At 41.8% G+C, this 17,163-nt stretch overlaps 1 protein-coding gene across 1 annotated transcript in view; it reads left to right on the plus strand.

The window, feature by feature from the left end:
• tdrd9 (tudor domain containing 9) overlaps window positions 1–17,163 on the plus strand; it is a 159,210-nt gene that overhangs the window by 59,790 nt on the left and 82,257 nt on the right. Inside the window, exons 6-10 of the mRNA XM_072568611.1 lie at window positions 102–182; window positions 2,719–2,883; window positions 6,108–6,211; window positions 7,846–7,895; window positions 8,842–8,896. Coding sequence (XP_072424712.1) covers window positions 102–182; window positions 2,719–2,883; window positions 6,108–6,211; window positions 7,846–7,895; window positions 8,842–8,896 — 455 coding nt within the window. The remainder of the gene's footprint in view (window positions 1–101; window positions 183–2,718; window positions 2,884–6,107; window positions 6,212–7,845; window positions 7,896–8,841; window positions 8,897–17,163) is intronic.

Below are 17,163 nucleotides of genomic sequence, written 5' to 3' on the forward strand. Positions count from 1 at the left end.
AAAAAGATGACATTTTGTGAATAATTGTGAAGATTTCATAAAGCTGACATATAAAACAGGAAAAATGAGCAGCTTCTGTACTTTATTGTCATCATGTTCAGGTCCATGAACGCACTGAAGAAATGGATTTTCTGTTGCTGGTTGTCCGTAAGCTACTCCGTACAAATTCACGGTTTGTTAAGGTGAGTCTTTCATAAAATGCCTAAATAGATTCCTTCAATGATTATCACTTACACAAAGATATTTACAATTTTATCTGTGCAATATCTAGTGCAAAAGTATAGCACATTTCATTCAGTGTTGTAAGGTATGTTATATGTGCTTTGAATGAGTTGCTCAGGCCATGTGAGGAACTAAAGAAACATGTAATTGTTGGCGCTTATATTTGTAAATTGTTGGGAGTTTGGTCAGTTTGGTGACATTTGACGATTCCTAACAATACTATGGTGTTATATTTTGTTCAGTGGTAGCACTTCTGCTTTGTATCAGAGCATTGTTGGATCACACTTCATTATGAAGTGTTGCGCATGTCATCTAGGTCAGTCTGTCCCAAATTATTTTTCAGTGTAACCCCATTTTAACACTTGAGAATCAACCTATCGTCAGGCACCAAAAAAAAGCACTGTAGCATTCAGTGTATAATTATTGATGTTTCTACATTGCAGATCAATATGTAATACATGATTCTGGATTAGTGGCGCTGGAAGAGCGCAGCAGTTCAGGCAGCATCCAAGTAGCTTCGAAATCGACGTTTCGGGCAAAAGCCCTTCATCAGGAATAAAGGCAGTGAGCCTGAAGCGTGGAGAGATAAGCTAGAGGAGGGTGGGGGTGGGGAGAAAGTAGCATAGAGTACAATGGGTGAGTGGGGGAGGGGATGAAGGTGATAGGTCAAGGAAGAGAGGGTGGAGTGGATAGGTGGAAAAGGAGATAGACAGACAGGTAGGTCGGACAAGTCATGGGGACAGTTACTGAGCTGGAAGTTTGGAAATAGGGTGAGGTGGGGGAAGGGGAAATGAGGAAACTGTTGAAGTCCACATTGATGCCCTGGGGTTGAAGTTTCCGAGGCGGAAGATGAGGCGTTCTTCCTCCAGGCGAATGGTGGTGAGGGAGCGGCGGTGAAGGAGGCCCAGGACCTCCATGTCCTCGGCAGAGTGGGAGGGGGAGTTGAAATGTTGGGCCACGGGGCGGTGTGGTTGATTGGTGCGGGTGTCCCGGAGATGTTCCCTAAAGTGCTCTGCTAGGAGGCGCCCGGTCTCCCCAATGTAGAGGAGACCGTATCGGGAGCAACGGATACGATAAATGATATTTGTGGATGTGCAAGTAAAACTTTGGATGTGGAAGGCTCCTTTAGGGCCTTGGATAGAGGTGAGGGAGGAGGTGTGGGCGCAGGTTTTACAGTTCCTGCGGTGGCAGGGGAATGTGCCAGGATTGGAGGGTGGGTTGTTTGGGGGCGTGGAAAAAAAAATCAAAAAATGTAATACATGATATCAGTAGGAAAATGTATTTTAGTTTACTGGGTGAAAACATGATTTCATATTCTTATGTAGGCTTTAGCCATGCTGTTTACAATCCTGGTGATAGATGACTCAGTGAATGTTCTTTTCACCTACTGCTTAGTCTAATGCAAATGCAAGTGTTGCCTATTGTCCTCCTATAAAGATGGCACTTGTTCGTCTGGGCATGTCACCAGGGGAAATCTGTCAGCTGTCTCCCTGTTCAGCACAAACACAAGACCAGGAGCTACTTATTTGGGGTTGTGCCCTAAATGTGAAGCCTCTCTGTCCATCCTCCATGCTGTCCTCTGCCATGAGAACGGACCTCTATGTCACAGAAGCCAAACACCAACTCTCCAACACCACATCCTACCTCCCCCTTGCCCACAACCCCACTGTACCCTATCAGGCCAAAATCACCTGCACTGTCCATGTCCTCATTGCCTCCGGTGATTTCCCCTCCACTGTCTCCACACTCGTGGTCTCCCAGTCCTATGCTGTCCAGTTCTACCTGCTCCCCAAGATCCACAAGCCCAATTACCCTGGCCCACTGAACTCCTACCTCGACTCAGTCCTCTTTCCCTTAGTTCAGGCACTTCCCTACCTACATCACTTAATGAGGCATTAAGTGAATGCAATTTTTTTCCCATGCGATTCCTTCTTAGTTTGCCCTATCCTTTGTCTCCAAACTATAAAACAAACCTCATTGGAGTTTCAGTTTCTAACATGACATTTAAACTACCTCCTTGCAGAGATGCACCTTTCTTATGGTACAATTCAGGTACAGGTCAGCATGGATAGGCATAAAATTAACATGGAAATCTATATATTTATAAATATTGATGCTCTAACTTGCTGTTGCTAAAGGTTTATAGAAATAGGAGCATGCATAGGCCACTTAGATCCTTGAGCCTGCTCTGACGTTTAGCTGGAGCATCGCTGATATTCTACCATGACACCATTTCTTGCTGTATCCCAATTTCCTTTCAGTATCTAGAAATCTATTGATCTGTCTTGAGTATACTCAGTCTCCACGGACATGTGCATTGATCTGGATTCAAAACAAGAAAGGACAACCTAAACCAATAATTTATTTACCATAATGCATTGATTGGATGGCAAGTGGAGTGCTTATGTACTTCTAGTGTTTCAAAATGTTTTTGTTTTAATTTTGTTAAATTCATGGTAGTTTTCACTTTGAAAAGTGTTTGTTAAATTCTCACAGGTGATTCTAATGTCTGCTACAATTAATTGCATGGAATTTGCAGACTACTTTGCAGTACCATTCCGAAAGACCCTGACCCCTGCCTATGTATTTGAGGTAGATGGGGTCCCATACAGCGTTGACGAATATTATCTTGATGATCTCAAAGAGCTGATCCATTTCCAGGTGAGAGTTTTTAATAAATTTTCGCAAAATGAAGCTTTTTTTTTGGGTTTTCTGAAAAATAGAAATCAAGACAGAAGTGCATATTTGAAATTTTATGTTCAACTTTCATGACTTTGGAGAATTTGTGTGTTTTAATGTTCTCCAGGTTAAGGATGGCTTTTATTCTAATAATCCAATTGCCCTTTGTGGGGCACAGGCAGGAATTAATTTTTTTTTCCCTTGGTAGAGTGATCAGTGACTAGGGTAGGGGAGAGGAGGTTTAGAGGGGACGTGAGGATAATTTTTTTTTAAACTATTCAGAGTTGGAACGCATTACCTGTAAGGGTGGTACAGACAGAAACTCTCATGACATTTAAGTCGTCTTGAGATGTGTGTTTGTGATGCCAGTACGCACAAGGCTCTGGGCCAAGTGCTGGACAATGGGAATAGAATAGTTAGGTAGTTGTTTTTGATGTGCGCAGACTTGATGGCCCCCAAATGCCTTTTCCTGAATATCTCTAATGCTGAGAGAAATTGACAGACAGCAGGTCCTGGCAAGTTAAAATGATCACCCGAACAAACTTGTGGACAAGGGGGCATAGATCTTCCTTCTCAGATTTCCCCTTGACCCTTAATAGCCATATTTTATTTTTGTGTTTGTTCACGTGTGTATACGGGAAGTGTTAAAATTCTAATGAGTAGAGACACATGTCCGTAGTTCATAATTGTTTACCTAGTGTTCCATCTTTTCATTGTTTTTCCAAAAGTAATTCTTAAATGCAGAAAGCTGGTCCATGCTTTCTGTCAATCAGGGTGTAAAAAACATAAGTTGGGGAATTTTGTGTACTTCTCATAAAGCTTTAACTAGTGATTAGTTAGGAAATCGTGGGCCTTGATTTCCAGTACACAGTTCCAGTGAGATATAACCAGTGTTAAAAGTGTGTGTGTTGACATTTTGAGGGAATTGCATCAATGTGCATCATCTGGCTAAAGCTGATGTATTTATTGGCCAATCACGGAACGTCTTTTTTCACTTTCTTTGTTTCCTACATAGTTTTTCTCTCCATTGTTGCTGCTAGACCTGCATTGTTTTTTGAGCACTTTGTGTATTTATTTCAGGTCTCCGGCATCCACATGTTTTGCTTTCATCATTCAACTTGTGTTTGTTGCCTCTTCCAATGTAGAAGAAGAAATTGGTTAGAAATTGTTGTCTCTTAAAGTATAAGTAGTGAGGATGAGGCACCCTTTGATATACGAAGAAAGAGGGTTGAGAATGAAAGTCCGTATATCATGGATTTGAATAATGTCAGTTGACAAGAAATATCTAGAGCTTGAGTTTAAAAAAAAGAGTCATGTAAACATTAAACATAAGTTTAAACATAAGCACAGCATGGAAACAGACATTTCGGTCCAACTCGTCTATGCTGACCAGATATCCTAAATTAATCTAGTCCCATTTGCCAACATTTGGCCCATATCCCCCTCAACCCTTCCTATTCATATACTTATCCAGGTAACTTTTTAAATGTTATTGTACCAGCATCCACCACTTCCTCTGGCTGTTAGTTTAAGACATGCACCTCCTCTGCATGAAAATATTGCCCCTTAGGTCTCTTTTTAAATCTTTCCCCTCTCACCTTAAGCCTTTGCCATCTAGTTTTGGACTTCCCCACACTGGGGAAAAGACCATGGGGCTATTCACCCTATCCATGCTCCTCATGGTTTTATAGACCTCTACACGGTGACCCCTTCGCCTCTGACGCTCCACAAAAAACAGCCCCAGCCTATTCAGCCTCTCCCTACAGCTCAAACCCTCCAACCCCAGCAACATCCTTGTAAATCTTTTCTGAACCATTTCAAGTTTCACAATATCTTCCCTATTGCCAGGAGACCAGATTTGTACTCCGTATTCCAAAGTACCCTAATCAATGTCCTGTAGTCAATGCACTAACCAATTAAGGCAAGCATACCAAATGCCGCCTTCACTATTCTCCGTACCTGCAATTCACTTTCAAGGAGCCATGAACCTACACTCCAAGGTCTCTTTGCTCAGCAGCACTCGCCAGGACTTTTCCATTAAGTGTAGAAGTCCTGCCCTGATTTGCCTTTCCAAAACACAGCACCTCACATTTAGCTAAATCAAATTCCATCTGCCACTCCTCAGCCCATTGGCCGATCTGATCAAGATCCTAGGCGAAAGTGAGAACTGCAGATGTTGGAGATTAGAGTGGTGCTGGAAAAGCACAGCAGGTCAGGCAGCATTCGAGGAGCAGGAAAATTGATGTTTTGGGCAAAAGTCCTTCATCACAAATGGGGTGTTGTGCTCTGTGATAACCTTCTTTGCTGTCCACTGTAGCTCCAATTTTGGTGTCATCTGCAGACTTACTAACTATACCTCCTATGTTCGCATCCAAATCGTTTATGTGAATGACTAAAAGCAATGGTCCCAGCACTGATCCTTGTGGCACACCGCCATTGTAGTTGGGGAAAAAATATAAAGGCTTTAGAATGGGAAGAGGCAATTTAGCCAGATATGACAATCTTTGTAGCTTGATCATGATCATGAACATTCACAGGAGGTCCATGAGCAGAATTGGTCACAAATAAAGGGAGGGATCACCTGGACTATCAACTGTTGTAATTTGCTTAAAAATGATTGTGGCTGCTATTTGGGATCTTGGCTATGGTAACAGTTGAGAATCTAAAGTTCACCTTCGTGGCCTTGCAATGGTTCCTGCACCTGACTGCAATCCTTTGAAGGTAGTATTGTTATGTAATGATTGTATCACTGGATTGTATGGAGTGATATTACAGAGAAAATTATGCCATAATGTTAGTTTGATCATTTGTATACAGCTTAAACGTGATCAGTAAATAAAAAATCAGATCATTTATAGGGCTTTGAGACTGTCAAATTATTACTTATAGCAAACTGGTTCACTGTCCTTTCAGGAAAGTGCGATTGTCATCCTTATTTGATCTGTCTTAACCTTGCCTTTATTACCATCCTAATGTGCTTTATAGTTGACTTTGAATCAAACTGGCAAACTGCATTGATTGATTTTTGGACCAAAATTGCCACCACTTTTTTTCAAGAGAAATTGGGGATATGCAATAAATAAGTAATAGTATTTCCAGTAATGTCTACATCTCATGAATTTATTTTATTAAAATAAGTTTTCTTGCATTGCTTTGTTAGTGCTTTCTAGATATGGAATGATTGTTTTATTCTGTTTAATTCCTAGATTTCACCTTCATTTTGTAATGAACCAAAAATCCTGCCTGAAGTCTATAACACAGCAGTAACTCTGATCCTCTACTTTGATGAGCTAGAAAATAAAGAAAATGGGTAAGTGACAAACAAAGAGTAACATTTTAATTTGAAACCATAATCTCATTATCAGGGACAAAACAACAAGTAGATGAGACTTCGTATTTTGTGCTGATCGGACTAGTGGCCAAAGAAGGACTGAACCAACTACTATACACTGAATGTCGTCACAACTCCTCCTGGTTAGATAGAAGCAAAGTGTATGGAACATGGATAGTACGGTAGTCAGGCTGCATCACTGCTATACCTGTGATATGAAGGAAGTCAAAATGTTTTATTATCTAGTTGTCAGTTTAAAAGGTGCAGATGCATAGTGGTATTTTTTGTGCCTTTACTAATAACTTATTGTTCTAATTAAGAATTAAGAGGTAATTTTCGGCAATTTGCTCACCTTCTCTTTGTAAATGAGCTTCAGTGCTTTGCTAGGTACTTTAACATTTTGCAGATAATCATAATCTTTTTGGAATTTAAAGGCATAATGTCTAAAGTGTGATATTGAATTAGATCCCCAGTATGTGTCTCCAAATTTTCTTTCCATAATGGCTGGCAGAGGCATAAACAAACATCTGATTTGATGTTGCTGGTTTTACATTTATCACTCAATATCAAAGTTACAGTGTAAATTATCCAAAAGGATCACAGCAGGCAGTCACAGTGCATCACAGTCTTCGTGCTGAAATGTGGAAAAATGGACTGCTTCCCACTATTGATTGTTCTACAAAAAGACACCGATTTTAAAAAATGAACTGACACACAGTAAATTTGCTGAGTTCAAGTTGGCAGCAAGGTACCCCTCACCACATTATTTGTACACCTGAAAATCTTGAGTATGCTTTGGCAATTTTTCCTTCCATCCCTTTTGGTTGCATTTTCAGGTCAGTAATTGTGGCAGCTGAGGTACTTTGGACAATGTAAGGCCTTAAAAATTTGAAGGGGTGGGGGTAACCTTTTTGTCTTCTGTGTATATCTATATCAGTTACTTAATAATGTTAGTGTTCTGAACATTATCGTTTGTGTTTGTATTGAGACTGGAAAAGATCTCCCAAATGTTTTGATTGCACTTTAGTTGTGTTTATCCATATATTTCTGCTAATAGTTGCATTTTTTTCAAACTTGGGATTGGACGGTTGAAGTTATAAGGACAGGCTGGATAGACTGGGACTACCTCACTGTAGAAGTTTGAGGGGTGGCCTTAAGGAGGATTATAAAATCATGAGGAGCATAGATCAGGTGTGTAGCAAAGGTCTTTTGCCTAGAGTAAGGGAGTTCAAAACTATTTTTAAGGTGAGAGGAGAACAATTTAAAAGGGACCTGAGGGATAGCTTTTTCATAGAGGGTGGTCCATTTATGGAATGAACTGCCAGAGGATAAGGTGGATGCAGTATCCACCTTAAAAGACATTTGGACAGGAACATGACTAGGAAGGGTTTAGAGGGATGGGGCCAAATGCAGGTAAATGGGACTAATTTTAGTTTGGGAAACCTGGTCAGCATGGATGAGTTCGACTGAAGGATCTGTTTTCGGACTGTAGGGCTTTATGCAGTATTTTAGGTGTTGTACTTGTGTATCCCCCAAAATTAAATAAGCATTTCATGATAAAGTTAATGTTGAAGCAAATTTTCATACAATTTTGTTAACTCTGATTTTAATAGATCAACAGGAATGAACTTGAACCGTGGCAGTGTATTGGTATTTTTGCCAGGTAATGTTTAAAAATTGTTCTAATGTTCAACAATATCATTTGAACAAGGGTGCCAAACATATTTCAGTTAAAATGTTCAGCTCGGACTTATTCGTTTCAGTCAAACTGGTGAAACTAGACGATTACGTGAGCAGAAGACCTTGCATCATGAAAATCCATCTTTTACTTCCAGGCTCAGTGTAACTCAGAACTAACAGAGCAGCATGAAGGCAGCTACTCTACAAAGAACTTGTTCTGTAACATCAAGAAAATGTGACATGGCTGCTGTTTTTCTGATTTGAACAGAACCTCATTAAGTTAGTGCCTTGCACTGATTTCCAAGAGTGTGAGAGAATATCTTGGTATTCTTATAAACCCTAAAAACCCAAAGCAGCATCACTGATATTTGCCCAATCTTCGGCTTGTGGTTGTTGTCAGAGTTATTTTAAGTGCAGACTTGCTCTTGACTTAATAAATAGAATATTTGTATTAGCAGAAATTGCAAACTTTCCTGGTCTAACTTGGCTTTGTTTTGTGCTGGAAGTACACTGGAGGTCCATTTTAATATGATTTAACATACTGTGACGACTAATTGTGGGGGATGTGTGTTACAGCTCCCAAAAGTAGATCGTCATCATCAAAATCTTGGTTTTCCTAGTTAAATTGGTGAGAAAATGGGTGTTTTATTATTAATATGGTGTAGTTGTAATGTGGTTTCATTTTTTGGATCTCTGTATTTGAACTGTAAAGGCCTTTGTAATATTAAGTCTTGAATATGTTTTCAAAAGCAAAAGTGCTGCAAATTACTTGGCAAATTTAAAGTGATTTTGTTTTTGTTTTCTTGTACATAGATATCAGATATACAATATAGCTACAATTAGGATATATATTTTGTTCAGATTTTGCGTTAATACATTTTCTCTCAGATACTTTGTCTGTCTTCACCTTTAATGTGTCCTATTTTTAGGCCTGGCAGAAATAAATTACCTGCATGAAGTCCTCACCTCCATGGTTCAGAAGAGGTATGGCATTGTTATTGACGTACAATGCAAGAGAGCAAATTCTTTGATAATGTATTGGTTTACTGACTTTTGGTTGCTCAGCATCTGCTTTCCTCCTGCCATTGAGGTCGCTTGAGCAGTTTTTCTCCCTTCACAGCTGTATATAAAAGCATGTTACCATAAATCTGAATCACTGAAAAACAGTTTGTGTGTAATTTTGTTGAATTTGAAAGTTGGTGCATTTTCCACTGTAATTGAGCAGTCCAGTCTTTCTTATTAAGCCCACTGTTGCAACTCATTACTTGAATTATTTCTGGAGATTTTCAAGTTAATAAACTGGGATTGTCAAAATGTCAATATCTTACAATACTGAATGATTACATTGTTCTCGCTCTTAGACAGCAATTAATGCAGTTTGTATTCTGTTTTGCCCATTACACAGCAGTTTTTTTCAGGAAATCTCTTGTAATATGAATTCTTCCTTCTAAAGAAGGTGCATTTTGAATGACAAATACTCTAAATGCTCATTAAAAATGTGTGTTTTGAAAAGAATGTTGCAAGCAACTTAGCATTTTTAATAAATAGTAAGTAATCAAGTGCAACCAATCTGAGTTCCATCACCGTGTATATGTGTTAAATACAAGTGTCAACATTTACTTATAAGCAATATTATGGTTTGTACGTGGTACTTTGACAGAGGTTGTTAATTTAGTGCAGTGGGGTTTAGTGGTTCTGGTTGTTTGTCTGACATGATGGAGAATAAGATTTTGTTTGTCTATACTTAAGTAGGAGTAAGGGTACAATAAAAGCAAAGGTCAATATTCTGCTCAATTAAGCTATGTCTGGAGAGCTCCTAAATAACTGTGTGCAAGAGGTGCCTCTAGCTGGAGCAACCCAAGCCCTGAGTTTTGTAGCTTGAGTAGGAGTGGGGGAAGCATTCATGAGTTGGGAGGTTCATTAGTAGCCCATGTGATGACCTTGCAACTTACGTGTAGGCATAGAGGGGATAGGTGACCACCAGACAAATGAATGGGACCAAGCGGGTAGTGAGGGTACCCCTTGAATACATTTAATTTGTAAACTAGTTTTGGAATCAAAGCCAGACTATTATTTAAATGATAAGGTGACTCCAAAAGGTTCAGCAGAGGGATTTGGGTGCAATTGTTCAAGAAACAGAATGTTAGTATGAAGTTATAACATTTGATTGACAAGGCATTATTGCTGGGCGGTTGGAGGTTAAAAATGGGAAGTTCTGTTGCAGCTGTGCAGGCTTTTGGTGAGGTCGCATGAACAGTATGGTGTACAGTTTTAGTTGCTATATTTGAGAGAAAATACAGGCGTTGGTGGCACTTCATAAGAAATTCACTAGGCTGGTTCCTGAGATGAAGAGGTTGACTTATCAAAAATGGCTGGACAATTATTATGGAAGTTTAGCAGAATGAGAGGTGACCTTATTGAAACACACAAGATTCTGAGGGGGGTTGACAAATATTGTGAAGTTGCTTTTTTCCCCAGTTGAGGAACCTTGAACTAGGAGACATAGATAAAGAATAAGGAGACATTTATTTAAAGATGCTTCTTTTCTGAGGGTAATGTATATTTGAATTCTTGATCCTGAAAGTTGGGGAGGCTAGATCACTGAAAGTATTTAACAAAGACCTCAGTAGATTTTTGAAATATCAGGAATTAAGGACTATGAGAAACGGCAAAGTTAATGCATGGGCAGATGAGCTATAATTTGACAGAATGGTGGGACAGGCTTGAGGAGTTGAATGGCATACACCTGTTGCTTGTATTCTTATGAAAGACTGGCAAGATTGGTAATTCATTGTTCCTGATTGCATGATACTCAAATGAGATAGAGCAGGGGACAGAAGAGGAGAGGAGTTTGCAGTATCGATCAAGAAATCAGTTATAGCCATGAGGAGAGGTGATATCTTGAAAGGAACATACATTAGTCATAATATTAGAAGTAAAAAAAGCCAAAAAGGGCAAGCACACTTGGGTGTGTACTCCTGGCCTCCAAAACAGTCAAGTGTAAGAAAGGGTACGAGTAATAAGCCAATCATGTTATGGGGATTTTACTTATCCAAATATTAATTGAGTAGGTTTAGTGACCATAATTCACTTAGATTGGCAATAATTATAGAAAAGGTTAAGGGTAGGCCAAGACTCAAAGTTCTAAACTGAGCAAAAGCTGATTTTACTAAGATAAGGTATGAATTGGCTCAAATTGATTGAGCAGCTACTTGTAGATAAGACTGTCACAGCAGTGCTCCCACTGCATAGGAGGAAATAGGTCTGAATAAGGATGGGCCAGAATCAAAGTTCTAAACTGAGTAAAAATGAACTTTAATAAGGTAAGATTCAACTTGGATATCATACCAACATCTGACACCATACTCGCCAGCTTCCTGAGGAGGATAAAATTTCCCTCCTCCAGAACTTCAGTGCCAGGATTGGAAAGGAGTCAGAAATTACAACTCCAAAGGGATTCTCCACTTAACAACTGTGCAGTATGCTAGCTGGTCACCAACAATACTAGCCCAGGACTACTTGGACGCAGTCTTGATCACAACACTGGCACGTGACCTACTACATCATCATTCAGTCCCAAGGCAAAAGGTATGTTCTCATTACCGAAGTGATGAAGGGCTTTTGCCCGAAACATCGATTTTCCTGCTCTACGGATGCTGTCTGACCTGCTGCGCTTTTTCAGCGCCACACTCTCGACTCTGATCTCCAGCATCTGCAGTACTCGCTTTCATCTGAAGACCAGTGCAGATGACCCCTGGACAGATCACTAGCTCATCTGTTCCTGTATGTCTATTAAATACCACTAGAAGTGGCTGGAAACAAAGAAATAATTCAGAAGAAAAGCTCAATGTTGAGCCACTTCACGAGCGAAGCAGAGTAGTGAACTTCCAACAATGTCTTCACTAAAATCTCCAGAATTGATTTTAATAGAATAAAGGTAATCTGGAAAGAGCTGAAGACTGTAATTGTCTCATTTGGTGAAGAAGCCATCAGCTACTAAGCAGGAAATACCAAGACTGGTTTGATGAGAATGGCCTCTTAGATCATGTGGTCATTGACAAGAAGAGAAAAGCTCTTTGCTTCACTGGTGATATCATTTTGCCAAATACAAAGAGGAAAACTCATCAAACAGCAAAGGTGCCATTAGAAAGAAGAATTAGAGAAATAGAGAACCAGTGGTGGATTGAGAAAGCAAAGGAGCTGCTACTCCTAGCTGACGAGCATAACACCTGAGGCTTTTTTAGTGCCGCCAAGACAATATAAGGACCCAAAACACTTGGCCTCAAACTGGTATTTTGAGACTTTTGAGAGAAAACATCAGCCTTCGATGGAAAGGACACTTCAAAGAACTTGTAAACCACAATACAATAACAGATGAGGGCTGAAAATGTGTTGCTGGAAAAGCGCAACAGGTCAGGCAGCATCCAAGGAGCAGGAGAATCGATGTTTCGGGCATGAGCCCTTCTTCAGGAAGGATGAGGACCTGTTTGAGGAAATCCCCAAAATCCCATAATGTGGCAGAAGTCAAAGCCACCACTAAACACGTGAAGAATGGAAAAGCCATCAAAGTTGGCAGGATTCCATTGATGAAGCAGAGCTTACCTGTCATTTCGATTTAAATGCTGATAAAAATCTTGGACAAAAGAAATCTCTGATCTTGGGGATGCTGTCATAGCTACTGTCTTCAAGAAGGAGACAAAGTAGACTGTGGAAATAACCTGCAGAATCTCCCTATTCCTGATCAGTGGGAACGTCATCACCTGAATTTGTTAGGTGCCTTTTCCCAATCTTTGAGGAAATTCTCCCTGAAAGTCAGTGCGGGGCACTTCTGACCGATCCGTGGAACTATGACCATAATGTTCCATGTTCAGCAGCTCCAAGAAACATGGCAGGAACAGCACCAACCACTCTACATGGCCTCCTTCAACTGAACCATGGCTCTTGACTCAGTCAATCAGGAAATGCTATGGAAGATCCTATCAAAGACCAGCAGTCCAGTGAAATTCATCAATGTCCTCTCTCTTCCATGACTGTCAGTGATGGTCCTCACTGGCAATAATATGACAGAATTCTTTTGAGGTCAAGACAGTAATCACATAGGGATGGGTAATGGCCGCCATCATTTTCTCTATCATCTTTGCCACCATTTTTCATCTTGTCAAAAACACGTTTCCTGTGATGTGGACCTTGTCCACAGGATGGATGGAAAACCTTTCAGCCTCAACCAGTTGAATCTTGAGAGAAATGATCATTTGTGGAGCTTCATATGCAGATGACCATGTCATTTGTGTTTTTGGAACAGAATCCTCAAACCTCACTTAACACTTTTAGGAATGCACTGAAATTGACAGACTGCAATCCTTTATTAAGCCACTCCAGGTCAAGTTCCAGTCCACCCGCCCATTAAGATTAACTGAGAAATCCTCTCAAATATAGAATGTTTCCCCTACCTGGGAAGACCCATTTCATTTAACACTGATATCAATGCAGAGATCGAATGCCACATCGTATCTGAGTGTGTTGCCTTTGGATTCCTACGATTGAGTCTACTTGATGACCCTGACATCCATACTGATGCTGAGATCCTTATTTATGAGGCAGTCATCCTTCTGACCCCTTTGTTTCACTCTGAAACTTATACTTTGTGTAGATGCTGCCTCAAAGCCCTTGAAGTAGTATCAATGCTATTTTGAGATGGATTCTTGGTATGAACAGGGTGGACAGATGTATTAACATCGAAACCCTTGAAGGAGGCAATAGCATCAACAATGAGATCATGATCATCAGAAACCAACTCTGCTGGGCTGGCTTCATGCTTTGGATGCCTAAGTTCCTGACTGCCAAAGCAAATGCTTGCCAGCTCAAGGAAATCACTTGAAGAAAACAGTCAAGCTCCACTACTGTGATACAGTTTCATTTACAAATAACTGCTTACAGTCCATTTGAGTAAAATCATAAGTCACCTTAGTAAAATTAAAAATGAGGGCTCCTTGAAGGCTTCCATGAAGAAATGCAACTTGGATGTCAATGTGTGAGAGACTTTCATTACAGCAGAAACCATCTTGGAAGGATCTCATTTATGAAGGGAGCCAATTCTCTGAGAACATCTATCACCGAAAGAAAGTACGGAAAGGGAATGACTTATGACTCTATGAAATGCCAATGTTCCTGAGACCAAGGACCAGTGCCAACTCCTGGAAACTCCTGCCAATGAGCGATTTGGAGCTACAGCTTAAAAGTCTGGTCTATAAGACATATGAGTGGAAGCAAGGCCATTTGGCCTATCGAGTCCATTCCATTTAATTGTGGCTGATGGGCGTTTCAATTCCACTTACCCGCACTCTCCCTGTAGACTTAATTCCTTGCGAGATCAAGCATTTATCAATCTCTGCAGTGAAGGAACTCAAAGTCCCAGTCTCCACTGCGCTCCGTGGCAATGAATTCCACAGGCCCAATACACTCTGGCTGAAGAAAGGTCTCCTCATTTCCGTTCTAAGTTGATGCCCTCTAATTTTAGTCTTTCCGCCCAACAGAAGCAATTTCCTAGCGTCCACCCTGTCTAAGCCATGCATTATCTTGTAAGTTTCTATTAGGTCTCCCCTCCATCTACTAAACTCCAATGAATAAATCCCAGGATCCTCCGCCGTTCATCATCATATGTTAGGCATACCGTTCCAGGGATCATCTGTGTGCATCTCCGCTGGACATGCTCCAGTATCAGTATGTCCTTCCTGAGGTGTGCGGCCCAAAATTGGACACAGTATTCTAAATGAGGCCTAACTAGAGCTTTATAAAGTCTCAGAAGCACATCGCTGCTTTTGGATTCTAATCTTCTTGAGATGTATAAACCACGCAATGACCTGGAGCCTGTGACCAATGACATGGAGTTACCTTGGTGGACAATCATATTCAGTTATGGGTAATTGCAGATGAGCGACCATTATTCACTTAAATTGATGATAGTTATGGAAAAGGATAAAGATGGGCCTAAAATTCAAGGTCTAAACTGAGCAGAGGTTAATTTTACTAAGGTGACTTATGATTTTACTCAAATGGACTGTAAGCAGTTATTTGTAAATGAAACTGTATCACAGCAGTGGGGGGCATTCAAGGAAAAAATAGCGAGAGTGCAAAGCACTCTTTCAAAAAATAAGAATGGGAGCAAGATCAGAGAACCCTGAATGTCAAGTACCATAAAGGTTAGAATTAAGAAAGTAAGAGCTTATGGCAGATACCCAGGTCTCAATCTTGTACAGTTCATGAAGGAGTATTAAAAAGTACAAGGAAGAATTTAAAACAATGTTGTGAAAGTGAAGAGAATGCGTGGGACAGCAGTGGCAGGTAGACAGAAGGAAAATCTCTTCTAGGTTTTAAATGTAAAAAGAACATGAGAGCAACTTTAGGGATTATAGCAATAACTTGCAAACTAACCGGACATGAAGAAATTCAGATATATACATCAGAGGGGGTACTTGACCCTCCGCTCTGAAGCTTGCCCCTTGCTCTGAAGAACCTCTGTTATTTTAGACAAAGCAGCATCACCATGGCCCAGACACACACACACACACACACACACACACACCCCTCCTGTTGTCCATGGAAATTGCCATTTGTCAACCTGTCATGACCATCTTGTGACCTCTCATACACTTGCAGGCTGCTTGGGAAGACTTCATTTGTAGGGTGCACCAGCAAATTGTATTGAAAGGCAGCTTCCTGGGCACTTTGCAAGGAGGGCTGAAAATGTGTTGCTGAAAAAGTGCAGCAGGTCAGGTAGCATCCAAGGAGCAGGAGAATCGACGTTTCGGGCATGAGCCCTTCTTCAGGAGAGTGTGCCCAGCAGGCTAAGAAAAAAAGGTAGGGAGGAGGGACTTGGGGGAGGGACTTTGGAAATTGGAAGGAAGTTAAGGTGAGGGTGATAGGCCGGAGACGGGGTGGGGGCGGAGAGGTCAGGAAGAAGATTGCCGGTTAGGAAGGTGGTGCTGAGGTCGAGGGTTGGGACTGAGACAAGGTGGGGGGAGAGGAAATGAGGAAACTGGAGAAATCTGAGTTCATCCCTTGTGGTTGGAGAGTTCCTAGGCGGAAGATGAGGCGCTCTTCCTCCAGCCGTCGTGTTGCCATGGTCTGGTGATGGAGGAGTCCAAGGACCTGCATGTCCTTGGTGGAGTGGGAGGGGGAGTTGAAGTGTTGGGCTACGGGGTGGTTGGGTTGGTTGGTCCGGGTGTCCCAGAGGTGTTCTCTGAAACATTCCGCAAGTAGGCGGCCGGTCACCCCAATATAGAGGAGGCCACATCGGGTGCAGCGGATGCAGTAAATGATGTGTGTGGAGGTGCAGGTGAATTTGTGGTGGATATGGAAGGATCCCTTGGGGCCTTGGAGGGAAGTAAGGGGGGAGGTGTGGGTGCAAGTTTTGCATTTCTTGCGATTGCAGGGGAAGGTGCCGGGAATGGAGGTTGGATTGGTGGGGGGGTGTGGACCTGACGAGGGAGTCACGGAGGGAGTGGTCTTTTCTGATAGGGGGGGGGGAGGGAAATATATCCCTGGTGGAGGGGTCCGTTTGGAGGTGGCGGAAATGACGACGGATGATACGATGTATATGGAGGTTGGTGGGGTGGTAGTCCGCAAGTAGGCGGCCTGTCTCCCCAATATATCCGCAAGTAGGCGGCCTCTCTGGGACACCCGGACCAACCAACCCAACCCGTGGCTCATCACTTCAACTCCCCCTCCCACTCCACCAATGACATGCAGGTCCTCTGACTCCTCCATCGCCAGACAATAGCAACACGACAACTGGAAGAAGTCCGCTTCATCTTCCGCCTAGGAACCCTCCAACCACAAGGGATGAATATAGATTTCTCCAGTTTCCTCATTTTCTTTTCTCCTCTCTCCCCCCCCCCCCCCCCCCCCCCCCCCCCCCCCCCCCCCAAACCTTGTCTCAGTCCCAACTCTCAAACTCAGCACCATCTTCCTAACCTGCAATCTTCTTCCTGACCTCTCCGCCCCCACCCCCACTCCGGCCTATCACCCTCACCTTAACCACCTTCTACCTATCACATTTCCAACGCCCCTCCCCCAAGTCCCTCCTCCCTACCTTTTTATCTTAGCCTGCTGGGCACGCTTTCCTCATTCCTGAAGCAGGGCTCATGCGCGCAGCGTCGATTCTCCTGCTCCTTGGATGCTGCCTGACCTGCTGCACTTTTCCAGCAACACATTTTCAGCTCTGATCTCCAGCATCTGCAGTCCTCATTTTT

Source organism: Chiloscyllium punctatum, chromosome 4, assembly GCF_047496795.1.
Source record: "Chiloscyllium punctatum isolate Juve2018m chromosome 4, sChiPun1.3, whole genome shotgun sequence".
Classification (NCBI taxonomy): Eukaryota; Metazoa; Chordata; class Chondrichthyes; order Orectolobiformes; family Hemiscylliidae; genus Chiloscyllium; species Chiloscyllium punctatum.